Source organism: Pseudochaenichthys georgianus, chromosome 11, assembly GCF_902827115.2.
Source record: "Pseudochaenichthys georgianus chromosome 11, fPseGeo1.2, whole genome shotgun sequence".
NCBI classification, from domain to species: Eukaryota; Metazoa; Chordata; class Actinopteri; order Perciformes; family Channichthyidae; genus Pseudochaenichthys; species Pseudochaenichthys georgianus.
In genome coordinates, this window is record NC_047513.1 from 32,746,168 (window position 1) to 32,759,082 (window position 12,915).

Genomic DNA, 12,915 nt, shown 5'->3' on the forward strand with positions numbered 1-12,915 from the left:
CAACAAAAACAAACAAGTTTCTTGAACAACTGAAAGTAACCCTTTTTGAGAAAGTCTGACGTACAAAATGGTCATTTAGGGGTTTGAGATATTGCTCTTTTACCTTACAGTTTTTTGCACAGGACTTAAGAACTCAGAGGTGACAGAAAATCAGAAAATCAACAGCACTCAGTTGCCACCCTGACAGCACAGCAGCACCTGTAGACAATCAGCTCATTAGGCCCTGATTGGCTGCAAGCTGCAATAAAGCCTCCTTTCTGCTGCTCAGACAAGCAGAGCAAGTCACTTCGGGGCTACTGGTTCTTTACTGCTGTGTTGGAACAGAGAGAGAGGAATATGACTTGTGGAGTTCATTTGGGGTAAGTTTCTGCAGATATGCAAAGTTAATTGTTGTTTGCGGTCTGCGTTCTCTGATGTTTAGATCTTTTCTGTGCAGGATTGTCCTTATTGTCTTGGTTCAAGCAGAGCATGTGCGCTGTTTGTGGGCTTCACAAGGTGAGCTAAGCACAACATTTCACGTAAGTGCTGTGAATGACATAGCTGTGGCTTTAATATTCTTCTTTTTCTCCAGCAGCTCAGAGCAAGAACAACACATATGTTGGCTTCAGGCAAAATAATTGGGAAGCTGGTGACAACTATCTCCAGAATGTACTCAGACAGGCCCTAAGCAGAAACTTAAACATACCTTCAGCTGTGGGCAGTCGTTTTAGCTGGGGGCCTTCTACTGGTGGCTACACACAAACTGTTTCACAGCCAGCTAAAAGTGGCTTGGCTAAAGTCAGGTTAGTGCAGGGCAGCTCAGTGTCAAAACTTAACTTGAATCGTGTGCCTAAACGGCGTTATCATGGCCTTTCTGGTGCTATTGTCGGTAGCAATTCTCTGAGTAAGAGCAGCAACAAGGACGAGGGGAAGCCTTCCAGCCTGTTTGGTGCTGGCGCTCCTGAGCCAAACCAAACCCCTGCACGGACCAAAACTTCCTCCAGTGTTCGTGCTAAGCTAGTGTCTAAAACGGATAAACCTTCCCGTCCCTCAGCTCCTAAAAACCCCAGCCAGACAGAGGTTGTGAACCCATACAAACTGTTTTCAGGGAATGCAGGAAATGCCCGAGGAAGCTACAAGGCTACTTCCATGGCCTCAAGTTATGGCACTTCTCTTGAGTCCAATGTAGGAAATGGTCCCATCTTCAAAACTCGCACTTACTTAACGAGCTACGACTCCAAATCGTCCAGAGAAGGAACCTCTGGTAAGAAGTTAGCCCCGACCAAGACCCACATCATCTCTGATAAATTTGGTGGCTATGCTATCAGACGGCTGAAGGATCCTGGGCAGGAGAAAGTGAGTGTCAGGAAGCCCCAGCAGGCCTACCAGACTCCCATCAAGGCCTACAATGCTCCCAGCAAGGCCTACAATGCGCCCCAGCAGCAGACTCCCAACAGGGCCCACGAGACTCCCAACAGGACTCCCAACAGGACTCCCAACAGGGCCCACGAGACTCCCAACAGGACCCTCAACAGGGCCTACGAGACTCCCAACAGGACCCCCAACAGGGCCTACAAGACTCCCAACAGGACCCCCAACAGGGCCTACGAGAATCCCAACAGGACTCCCAACAGGCCCTACGAGACTCCCAACAGGACCCCCAACAGGCCCTACGAGACTCCCAACAGGACCCCCAACAGGCCCTACGAGACTCCCAACAGGACCCCCAACAGGCCCTACGAGACTCCCAACAGGACCCCCAACAGGCCCTACGAGACTCCCAACAGGACCCCCAACAGGCCCTACGAGAATCCCAACAGGACTCCCAACAGGACTCCCAACAGGCCCTACGAGACGCCCAAGAAGGCCTACGTAGCCCCTCAGCGGCAAGCAACGAACCAGGCCTACGAGGCTCCCAACAGGGCCTACGTGGCCCCTCAGAGGCAGGCTGAACCCCAGGCCTACATCTTTCCTCAGGTTGCTCCTCTCAAACCTCAAGTCCGAGTGCTCACATAAATGCCAAATGGTTTCGTGTCAGTCCAAAGTGGGGACAATAGCAGGTGAGTACTGTACTTGCTTTCTTGCTGTTCTATACATTAACTTAAACCTGGTGACTAATGTGTGTTTGTTCTTACAGGTGCAGCTGTTGTCCTCGGATGAATATTTTATTTTTAAATACATGAATTTACCACCTGGTTGTGTCTTTACTTTACTTTGTATTGTGGGATGGTGAATGCATGAGTGCTTGTGGATGTAAACTTGGTGCCCTCTAGTGTCTAAAAGGTGTGCATTTGCAAAAATGTTTCCTTTACAAAACAAATTTGGAAAATATATCTTAATACTTTACAGCGCTGACAAAAGATTGTGAAAATCCCCTTGGCAAAAACAAATGTCTCAATAGTTCTAGTTTAAACTATTGCAAATGTACAAAAGTGTGAGATATCTGCTTATGTGGCACACTGGTTCTTAAAACAATGCAGTGTTTGCTTTTGAGTTGGACTTTTTACCTTGGCCTTTACCAGTGGCACTCTTTATAATGTGACTCTTAGGTTTTAGCTCAATTGGTAAAATATCTTATCACTTTAAGGGGCTCCCACTAAATGTACAAGTCAATTGATAGACATTGAGCACTACATTTAAAACATGTGATTCCTTATCCCAATGTCTGCACTTGAAACTTTGAAAGTTCCTCAACTTGAATGCAAAGTGTACATGCTAGTGTAGACTGTGGCCATATTGGATTACATGTTTATAATATATTGTCTTATATTTAACATTGTAGTCTGAAACTTTTAATGTAAAGATACACTAAGACCGAACAGTAGTGATGGCAAAATGAAGCTTTGAATGAAGCATCGAACCACTTGGACAATTGTGTCAAATAGGTTCATTTCTCGAAGCTTCAGTTACAGCGACCTCTCCTGGCGAAGTGCAAGGCTGCATTGGGTTTAACGTATCTTTGCCTTGAAAAATATTCGATGCACACACACACTAAGACTGAATATCATATTCTATTTGCAATTAAAGATTGATAATTGTGTGTATTGGGTTATTGAGAAGAGCCTAGAGAGTGCTGGAAATGTTTTTGGGCGTAGGGGGCCTTTTATCAGTTATTAAAGTTGAAAAGCAAAGATTAAAATACATCCATTCCGGGCTTTGAACCAGCTGCGCAGGACATCGCCGCATTCGGGCCGCCGGCTCTACCCACTGGGCTATCTATTCCTTAAAATATTGAACTGTTTTTATATTACTGATAATTGTCCTTTTGTTCACAACTTCTCCAAATTTCGAAGTGTTTCCCGAGCCAGAACGACCTATCTTTCTTCCTGGCTTGCTCTACTGTATAATGATAGCCTACTACAATTCAAATGCAATACCAACAACAACTCAACAGCCACAACGCAAACTACGACAACAACCCACACATTGCGCATTGTTTAGAGCGGTCATAAAGTGTTGAAGCGCTCACATTTGAAACTGTTTCAACCTGTCAGAATCAAGACGAGGCAGTGCATTGAATCGTGTGAATGTACCGCGAACCAGTCAAGTTATTCATTCAGGAAATGAAGCAGTTGCTGCTTCGGACGTCACATGTCACGTGATTTGAAGCAGTTGCTGCTTCGGACATCATATGTCACGTGATTTGAAGCAAGCTGCGAAGCACTGCTTCTATGGAATAGGAAGTCCAGGGTTGAAGCTCCGTTCGAAGCTTCAGTGTCAAACTGCCATCTACCGAACAGTACAAGCTTCTTGAAGAATATGGGTTGTTTTAACCCAAACATTTATAAAAGTTAATTCACCGGCCGCTAATTTTCTGATGACTATGAACTGATTTGTAATAGTGTGTATTGTAGTGCCAGGAAAAGGGAGTCGGAGGCGGTGTATTAAGAACAGAGTTCCGATCTTTATTAGCCATTAATAACAGAGAGGTTATCACATGAACTGCTCTGCTTGACGAGCTAGCAGGAATGGAAGCTAATGCTACAGGTGTTCCCACTAAAGGGTCCGTGTGGCAACACAATACGAGAGGTGAATTATGTCCAATAATGTGTCACCACACAAGCCCCCCCAGAATTCACATCCGTATGGCGGGGAGGAACAATCCGCCTGCCCCCACGAGACCTGCGCACCGGAGTCGGTACAGCGACCTCCGCCCGTGCGGCCCCTGATAGAGGAGGGACCGGAACAACAGGTCCACACTCCCTGACAGGAATCAAAGCCGGGGATCGGCCCCGTCTCGGCGGCCGAACCGGCACCACCGGCCGGTCCACGTCCAAGTGAGCAGCCTTCACCCGGTCAACCGAGACGTGCTCAGCCTTACCGGCCATGTCGACCACCAGGTGTTTTTCACCGTGTTCCAAAACCCGGAAAGGTCCATCGTAAGGGGGCTGCAGGGGGCCTCTGTGTGCGTCGTGACGAATGAAGACGTGCCCAGCCGAGCGTAGCTCCGCGGGAACTTGAGACCCTGGCGCACCGTGCTGAGTAGTCGGGACTGGAGCGAAAGCCTCCGCCGCGTCACGCATAAAAACTCGCTGGGCCCTGGCAGACCAGGGAGCTGATGCATTTGGGAGGAAATCCCCCAGAACTCTCAGCGGCTGAACGTAGACCATCTCCGCTGTAGAACACTGCAGATCTTCCTTAGGTGCGGTCCTCAGGCCCAGCATCTCCCAGGCTAGCTTGTCGACCCAGTTACCGTCTGAAAGGCCGGCCTTGAGGGCTGGCTTCATGGAGCGATGGAAGCGCTCGCAGAGGCCGTTAGCCTGAGGGTTGTAAGCGATAGTCCTGTGCAGCTTAACCCCCAAACCGCCTGCCACAGCGTTCCAGAGCTCGGACGTGAACTGAGAGCCCCTGTCTGAGGAAATGTCTGACGGGGTGCCAAAACGACACACCCACGTTGCAATGAAGGCCCGGGCAACGTCTGCGGCTGATGTCGAAACGAGCGGAACCGCCTCCGGCCAACGGGTTGTTCTGTCCACCACGGTGAGGAGGTAGGAAAACCCCTGAGAGGAAGGCAACGGACCAACCAGGTCAATGTTGACGTGATCAAACCTCCTCTCAGGCACTAGGAAACGCTCCAACGGGGCCTTCGTGTGGCGGTGCACCTTAGCGCGTTGACAAGCCACGCACTCCCTGGCCCAAGTCCTCACGTCCCTTTTCAGTCCTTGCCAAACGAACTTCGCCGCTACCAAATGTACCGAAGGTTTAACGCCGGAGTGTGACAGGCCGTGCACAGCCTCGAACACAGGACGCCTCCAGATGGCAGGGACGACAGTCCACGCCAGGCCCGTAGAAACGTCACACAGGAGAGTAATACCCGCGTCGCCGAACACCACGTCCTCCAAGCGCAGCCCCTCGCTCTCCACCTTCAAAGCCTGGACGCCGGGATCTGTGACCTGGTCCACCGCCATGCGAGTATAGTCCAGGCCCAACTGGACGGCACCGATGACGACCCTGGAGAGGCAATCAGCAACCAGGTTCGACTTTCCAGCCACGTGCTTAATGTCCGTAGTGAACTCTGATATGTAGGACAGCTGCCGCTGCTGACGTGCCGACCAAGGCTCCAACACTTTTGACATGGCGAAGGTGAGCGGCTTGTGGTCGACAAACACCGTAAATTCACGACCTTCCAGCATGAAACGGAAGTGCCGCACGGCCAAATAAAGTCCGAGGAGCTCCGGGTCAAAGGCGCTGTATTTGCGTTCTCTAGGCGTCAGCTGGCGGCTGAAAAAGGCGTCGGAATACGCGGTCGGCGCAGTGCACGAGCAGTGAGTGGAGGGCGCTTGGCAGCCGCTCGCCTTTTTCAGCCGTTCGCCTTTTTCAGCCGCTCGCCTTTTTCAGCCGCTCGCCTTTTTCAGCCGCCAAGCGCCCTCCACCCACTGCTCGTGCACTGCGCCGACCGCGTAGCCGGACGCGTCTGTGGTGATGGAGATGGGAGCAGTAGATGATGGGTGTGCCAGCAAAGCCGCCTGAGCCAACGCGGTCTTGACCTCAGCAAAAGCGCCGTCCGCCTCTGCTGTCCAGTCAATCTCCTGGACGGGGGTCTTGCCTTTCAACGCTTCATACAGCGGCCGCATGATGTGTGCGGCCCGGGCGATGAAACGGTGGTAGAAAATCACCATCCCCAGAAACTCACGGAGCGACCGGGCTGTGAGCGGGCGAGGAAAAGCAGCAACAGCCTCCACCTTCGCTGGCAGAGGTGTCGCACCGCCCTTGGTGACACGGTGCCCCAGGAAATCGATGTCCGACACCCCGAACTGGCACTTTGCAGGATTGATGATTAATCCGTGTTCGTTGAGCCGTGTGAAAAGGGCTCGGAGGTGGGACAGGTGCTCCTGCACTGAAGCGCTGGCGACGAGTATGTCATCGAGGTAGACAAACACAAACGGCAGGTCCCCTAGCACCGAATCTATCAGGCGCTGGAACGTCTGAGCGGCATTCTTGAGTCCAAAAGGCTTCCGCAGGAACTCAAAAAGTCCAAAAGGCATTATCACTGCTGTCTTGGGAATGTCCAGGGGGTGCATAGGCACCTGGTGGTATCCACGCACCAGGTCCACCTTGGAAAATACCCCCGTACCGGCCAGATGCGCCGAAAAGTCCTGAATGTGCGGCACCGGATAGCGGTCAGGCGTAGTGGCGTCGTTGAGTCGGCGGTAATCCCCGCACGAGCGGAACCCGCCGTTCGGTTTGGGGATGACGTGCAGGGGGGAAGCCCAAGGACTGTCGGAGCGGCGGACAATGCCCAGGCGCTCCATGGTTGCGAACTCCGCCCTCGCTACAGCCAGCTTAGAAGGGTTCAACCGCCGGGCCCTGGGGTAGACAGGAGGCCCCCCGGTGGTGACGTGGTGTTCCACGCCATGCTTAGTGGTAAGCGCAGAGAAGGTGGGTAGTGACAGGTCTGGAAACTCGGCCAACAGTCTGAGAAACGTGTCTGCCCTCGACAGCGAGCCTGACAGCCCGTCATACGCTGCGCTGCCAAGTGTGCACACGAGGGAAGAAAACGTTAAGGCATCAACCAAATGCATATTCTTAACGTCCACTAAGAGTCCATGAGCACACAAAAAATCCGCTCCGAGGAGGGGAAAAGAAATGTCCGCTGTCACGAAATCCCAGCTGAAACGCTGTCCTCCGATGCACAGACACATAGGCCTCACGCCGTACGTGCGAATGGGACCGCCGTTAGCCGTCGTCAATCGCGGCCCGTGCCCCCCACGGGCGACGTCTTCACTCGACGCTGGAACTACGTTCCGTTGAGCGCCCGTGTCACACAGAAACAGGCTCCCCGAAACGTTGTCGCTGACGAAGAGGAGCCTGCACGTGCCGCCGACGCTCAGAGCCACGACTGAGCTCCGGCCCCTCCGTTTCCCGGGGGTTTGTAGCTGCACGGAGCGATGCATCTTTTCGCCCTTGTCCCGAAACGTGCGTGGTAAACGCACTCTCCGGCGTCTCCACGCCGGCTCGCCACAGCCGTGTCCGGCCTCCGCCACGCTTTCTTGACTGCAGGTGGGCCGCTGAGCGTCGCGGCTAACGTCTCTGCACCGGGCTGTTGTGTAGCCAGGAAAAAAACGATCCGCTTCCTCAGCCAAAGCACGGGGCTCCGTGACAGGTGTGTTGGCCAGCGCCGTCTGTACCCGGGGAGGCAAGTGACTCAGGAAAATCTCGGTGAATAAAAGCCGGGGATCCTCCCCCCCAAGCAGATTTAGCATTTTCTCCATTTGCTGAGATGGCTTGCTGTCTCCTAGGCCTTGAATGTGAAGTAACTGGCGAGCCCTCTCCTTAGCAGATAAGCTAAATGTCTTAAGGAGAAGGGCCTTAATCGCCTCATATTTGCCATGATGTGGGGGGGCTGCGATGAATCCCACCAACCTGGACGACGCAGAGCTGCCCAGCGCTGCTACCACATGGTAGTATTGGGTGTACATGGGTGCTAGTGTGTGTTAAGATGAGAGATAAAAACCATCCCTTGATTGCAAAGTTAATGCCTGTGCTCCCTCCAGAGGGGGTTTCTCTCCCACACACTCCCCCCTCACTTGCTTGAAACACCCACATTGGACTCCTTTGTTTACTTCCTGAACATAATGACATCAACATGTAACACTTGGCTAGCGCTCCAACTCATTGTCCGTGAAAGGATATATTTGTTTTTCTTGCCTGCCTCCACTTTGTACAAAGAACCTAGAAACTGTGAAAATATATCAATGAATAAAGAAAATATGGGCTGCATAAACAACAGCAAAACTATATTAAACAATCTGTTTACAAACTTTATGCAAATACTTCACCCCCATTTGCATTTCAATCACTTTCCCTTTGTTACCTTTAATGTTTTTTTTTGCTCAATGTCCTGTGTTGTGTTGCTTATGGTTCTAGGGATTTTGTGCATAAATCAATCATATCACAAGAATGGTTTACTCAAACAGCCAATGTAGTATGAAACACTTTAACACAAGTACAGAAGTAGCGTGCCTAAAACTGTTTTTGCAAGTGTATTTCATTGTTTTATCTTAATGAAAACGCATGTGTTTGTGACGGAGTGAGCACATAACAGTATATATGATTATTCTGAAAGCACAGTCTCTAATACCATAGCCAACAAAAAGGACTTGTAACAAAAGAAAAACTCAAGTGAACATTCAAACTTGAATCTTATTTTTCTTTGTCCTAAAGATATTCACAAAACCAATAACAGTACCAAAATACAAGCAAAAAAAGGTGTGTGGTGCAGTGGGCTGTGCGTTGGTGTTCAGATCAGCGGGTCCCATGTTCAAACCCCAATGCAGTCAGCATGTCCTTGTGTCCCTGAGACACTTCACCCCCAATTGCTCCTGTGTGGATTGTCCACAGTATTGAGTATGTAAGTCGCTTTGGATAAAAGCGTCTAACAAGTGACATGTAATGTAACAACAGGGTGAAACAAAAACATATTTTTGCTCTCCAATTACTTCAATACATCCCAAATGTTTTCTGTTTTCACTTTCTTCATTTTACCCTGAGAAATGCAACAAAAACAAACAAGTTTCTTGAACAACTGAAAGTAACCCTTTGTGAGAAATTCTGATTTAGAAAATGGTCATTTAGGGGTTTGAGATATTGCTCTTTTACCTTACAGTTTTTTGCACAGGACTTAAGAACTCAGAGGTGACAGAAAATCAGAAAATCAACAGCACTCAGTTGCCACCCTGACAGCACAGCAGCACCTGTAGACAATCAGCTCATTAGGCCCTGATTGGCTGCAAGCTGCAATAAAGCCTCCTTTCTGCTGCTCAGACAAGCAGAGCAAGTCACTTTGGGGCTACTGGTTCTTTACTGCTGTGTTGGAACAGAGAGAGAGAGAAATATGACTTGTGGAGTTCATTTGGGGTAAGTTTCTGCAGATATGCAAAGTTAATTGTTGTTCGCTGTCTGCGTTCTCTGATGTTTACATCTTTTCCGTGCAGGATTGTCCTTATTGTCTTGGTTCAAGCAGAGCATGTGCGCTGTTTGTGGGCTTCACAAGGTGAGCTAAGCACAACATTTCACGTAAGTGCTGTGAATGACTATAGCTGTGGTTTTAATATTCTTCTTTTTCTCTAGCAGCTCAGAGCAAGAACAACAACACATATGTTGGCTTCAGGCAAAATAATCGGGAAGCTGGTGACGACTATCTCCAGAATCAACTCAGACCGGCCCTAAGCAGAAACTTAGACATACCTTCAGCTGTGGGCAGTCGTTTTAGCTGGGGGCCTTCTACTGGTGGCTACACACAAACTGTTTCACAGCCAGCTAAAAGTGGCTTGGCTAAAGTCAGGTTAGTGCAGGGCAGCTCAGTGTCAAAACCAAACTTGAATCGTGTGCCTAAACAGCGTTATCATGGCCTTTCTAGTGCTATTGTCGGTAGCGATTCTCTGAGTAAGAGCAGCAACAAGGACGAGGGGAAGTCTTCCAACCTGTTTGGTGCCGGCGCTCCTGAGCCAAACCAAATCCCTGCACGGACCAAAACTTCCTCCAGTGTTCGCGCTAAGCTAGTGTCTAAAACGGATAAACCTTCCCGTCCCTCAGCTTCTAAAAACCCCAGCCAGACTGAGGTTGTGAACCCATACAAACTGTTTTCAGGGAATGCAGGAAATGCCCGAGGAAGCTACAAGGCTACTTCCATGGCCTCAAGTTATGGCACTTCTCTTGAGTCCAATGTAGGAAATGGTCCCATCTTCAAAACTCGCAGTTACTCAACGAGCTATGACTCCAAATCGTCCAGAGAGGGAACCCCTGGTAAGAAGTTAGCCCCGACCAAGACCCACATCATCCCTGATAAATTTGGTGGCTATGCTATCAGACGGCTGAAGGCTCCTGGGCAGGAGAAAGTGAGTGTCAGGAAGCCCCAGCAGGCCTACGTGGCCCCTCAGCGGCAAGCAACAAATCAGGCCTACGAGGCTCCCAACAAGGCCTACAATGCTCCCCAGCAGCAGACTCCCAACAGGACTCCCAACAGGGCCCCCGAGACTCCCAACAGGACTCCCAACAGGGCCCCCGAGACTCCCAACAGGACTCCCAACAGGGCCCACAAGACTCCCAACAGGGCCCACAAGACTCCCAACAGGGCCCACGAGACTCCCAACAGGACCCCCAACAGGGCCCACGAGACTCCCAACAGGACCCCCAACAGGGCCTACGAGACTCCCAACAGGACCCCCAACAGGGCCTACGAGACTCCCAACAGGACCCCCAACAGGGCCTACGAGACTCCCAACAGGACTCCCAACAGGACTCCCAACAGGACTCCCAACAGGACTCCCAACAGGCCCTACGAGACTCCCAACAGGCCCTACGAGACTCCCAACAGGTCCTGCAAGACTCCCAACAGGCCCTACGAGATTCCCAACAGGACCCCCAACAGGCCCTACGAGATTCCCAACAGGACTCCCAACAGGCCCTACGAGACTCCCAACAGGCCCTACGAGACGCCCAAGAAGGCCTACGTAGCCCCTCAGCGGCAAGCAACGAACCAGGCCTACGAGGCTCCCAACAGGGCCTACGTGGCCCCTCAGAGGCAGGCTGAACCCCAGGCCTACATCTTTCCTCAGGTTGCTCCTCCCAAACCTCATGTCCCGAGTGCTGACATATATGCCAAATGGTTTCATGTCAGTCCAAAGTGGGGACAATAGCAGGTGAGTACTGTGCTTGCTTTCTTGCTGTTCTATACAGTAACTTAAACCTGGTGACTAATGTGTGTTTGTTCTTACAGGTGCAGCTGGTGTCCTCGGATGAATATTTCGTTTTTTAAATAAATGCATGAATTTACCACCTGGTTGTGTCTTTACTTCACCTTGTATTGTGGGATGGTGAATGCATGAGTGCTTGTGGATGTAAGCTTGGTGCCCTCTATTGTCTAAAAGGTGTGCATTTGCAAAAATGTTTCCTTTACAAAACAAATTTGGAAAATGTATCTTAATACTTTACAGCGCTGACAAAAGATTGTGAAAATCCCCTTAGCAAAAACAAATGTCTCAATAGTTCTAGTTGAAACTATTGCAAATGTACAAAAGTGTGAGATATCTGCTTATGTGGCACACTGGTTCTTAAAACAATGCAGTGTTTGCTTTTGAGTTGGACTTTTTACTTTGACCGTTACCAGTGGCACTCTTTATAATGTGACTCTTAGGTTTTAGCTCAAGTGGTAAAATATCTTATCACTTTAAGGGGCTCCCACTAAATGTACATGTCAATTGATAGACATTGAGCACTAAACTTAAAACATGTGATTCCTTATCCCAATGTCTGCACTTGAATCTTTGAAAGTTCCTCAACTTGAATGCAAAGTGTACATGCTAGTGTAGACTGTAGCCATATTGGATTACATGTTTATAATATATTGCCTGATATTTAATATTGTAGTCTGATGGAACTTTTAATGTAAAGATACACTAAGACCGAACAGTACTGATGGCAAAATGAAGCATCGAACCACTTGGACAATTGTGTCGGAAATAAGTTCATTTCTCGAAGCTTCAGTTACAGCGACCTCTCCTGGCGAAGTGCAAGGCTGCAGTGGGTTTAACGTATCTTTGCCTTGAAAAATATTCGATGCACACACACAAAGACTGAATATCATGTTCTATTTGCAATTAAAGATTGATAATTGTGTGTATTGGGTTATTGAGAAGAGCCTAGAGAGTGCTGGAAATGTTTTTGGGAGTAGGGGGTCTTTTATCAGTTATTAAAGTTGAAAAGCAAAGATTAAAATACATCCATTCCGGGCTTTGAACCAGCTGCGCAGGACATCGCCGCATTCGGGCCGCCGGCTCTACCCACTGGGCTATCTATTCCTTAAAATATTGAACTGTTTTTATATTACTGATAATTGTCTTTTTGTTCACAACTTCTCCACATTTCGAAGTGTTTCCCGAGCCAGAACGACCTCTTTCTTCCTGGCTTGCTCTACTGTATAATGATAGCCTACTACAATTCAAATGAAATACCAACAACTCAACAGCAACAACCCACACATTGCGCATTGTTTAGAGCGGTCATAAAGTGTTAAAGCGCTCAAATTTGAAACTGTTTCAACCTGTCACCTGTCAGAATCGAGACGAGGCAGTGCATTGAATCGTGTGAATGTACCGCGAACCAGTCAAGTTATTCATTCAGGAAATGAAGCAGTTGCTGCTTCGGACGTCACATGTCACGTGATTTGAAGCAAGCTGCGAAGCACTGCTTCTATGGAATAGGAAGTCCAGGGTTGAAGCTCCGTTCGAAGCTTTAGTGTCAAACTGTCATACCGAACAGTACAAGCTTCTTGAAGAATATGGGTTGTTTTAACCCAAACATTTATAAAAGTTAATTCACCGGCCGCTAATTTTCTGATGACTATGAACTGATTTGTAATAGTGTGTATTGTAGTGCCAGGAAAAGGGAGTCGGAGGCGGTGTATTAAGAACAGAGTTCCGATCTTTATTAGCCATT

The 12,915-nt window shown here is 49.3% G+C and overlaps 2 protein-coding genes across 4 annotated transcripts; both read left to right on the plus strand.

Moving 5' to 3' along the window:
• Positions 1-287: 287 nt before the first annotated feature.
• On the plus strand, positions 288-2,174 carry LOC117455314 (serine/arginine repetitive matrix protein 2-like). 2 transcript variants are annotated; one of them, XM_034094765.1, is made up of 4 exons: positions 288-359; positions 437-495; positions 572-2,039; positions 2,117-2,174. In XM_034094765.1, the coding sequence occupies exons 1-3, from the start codon at positions 337-339 to the stop codon at positions 1,993-1,995; spliced, it is 1,506 nt and encodes a 501-aa protein (XP_033950656.1). In that variant the 5' UTR covers positions 288-336; the 3' UTR covers positions 1,996-2,039; positions 2,117-2,174. The 2 variants fall into 2 exon arrangements, with proteins under 2 accessions (XP_033950656.1, XP_071061000.1); XM_071204899.1 differs by having other exon boundaries at positions 575-2,039.
• A 7,081-nt stretch (positions 2,175-9,255) lies between these two features.
• LOC139432852 (putative uncharacterized protein ENSP00000383309) lies at positions 9,256-11,253 on the plus strand. Of its 2 annotated transcripts, none has more exons than XM_071204897.1 (4): positions 9,256-9,336; positions 9,414-9,472; positions 9,550-11,120; positions 11,198-11,253. In XM_071204897.1, exons 1-3 carry the CDS (start codon positions 9,314-9,316, stop codon positions 11,115-11,117), a joined length of 1,650 nt encoding a protein of 549 aa, XP_071060998.1. In that variant the 5' UTR covers positions 9,256-9,313; the 3' UTR covers positions 11,118-11,120; positions 11,198-11,253. The 2 variants fall into 2 exon arrangements, with proteins under 2 accessions (XP_071060998.1, XP_071060999.1); XM_071204898.1 differs by having other exon boundaries at positions 9,553-11,120.
• The last annotated feature ends 1,662 nt before the right edge of the window (positions 11,254-12,915 follow it).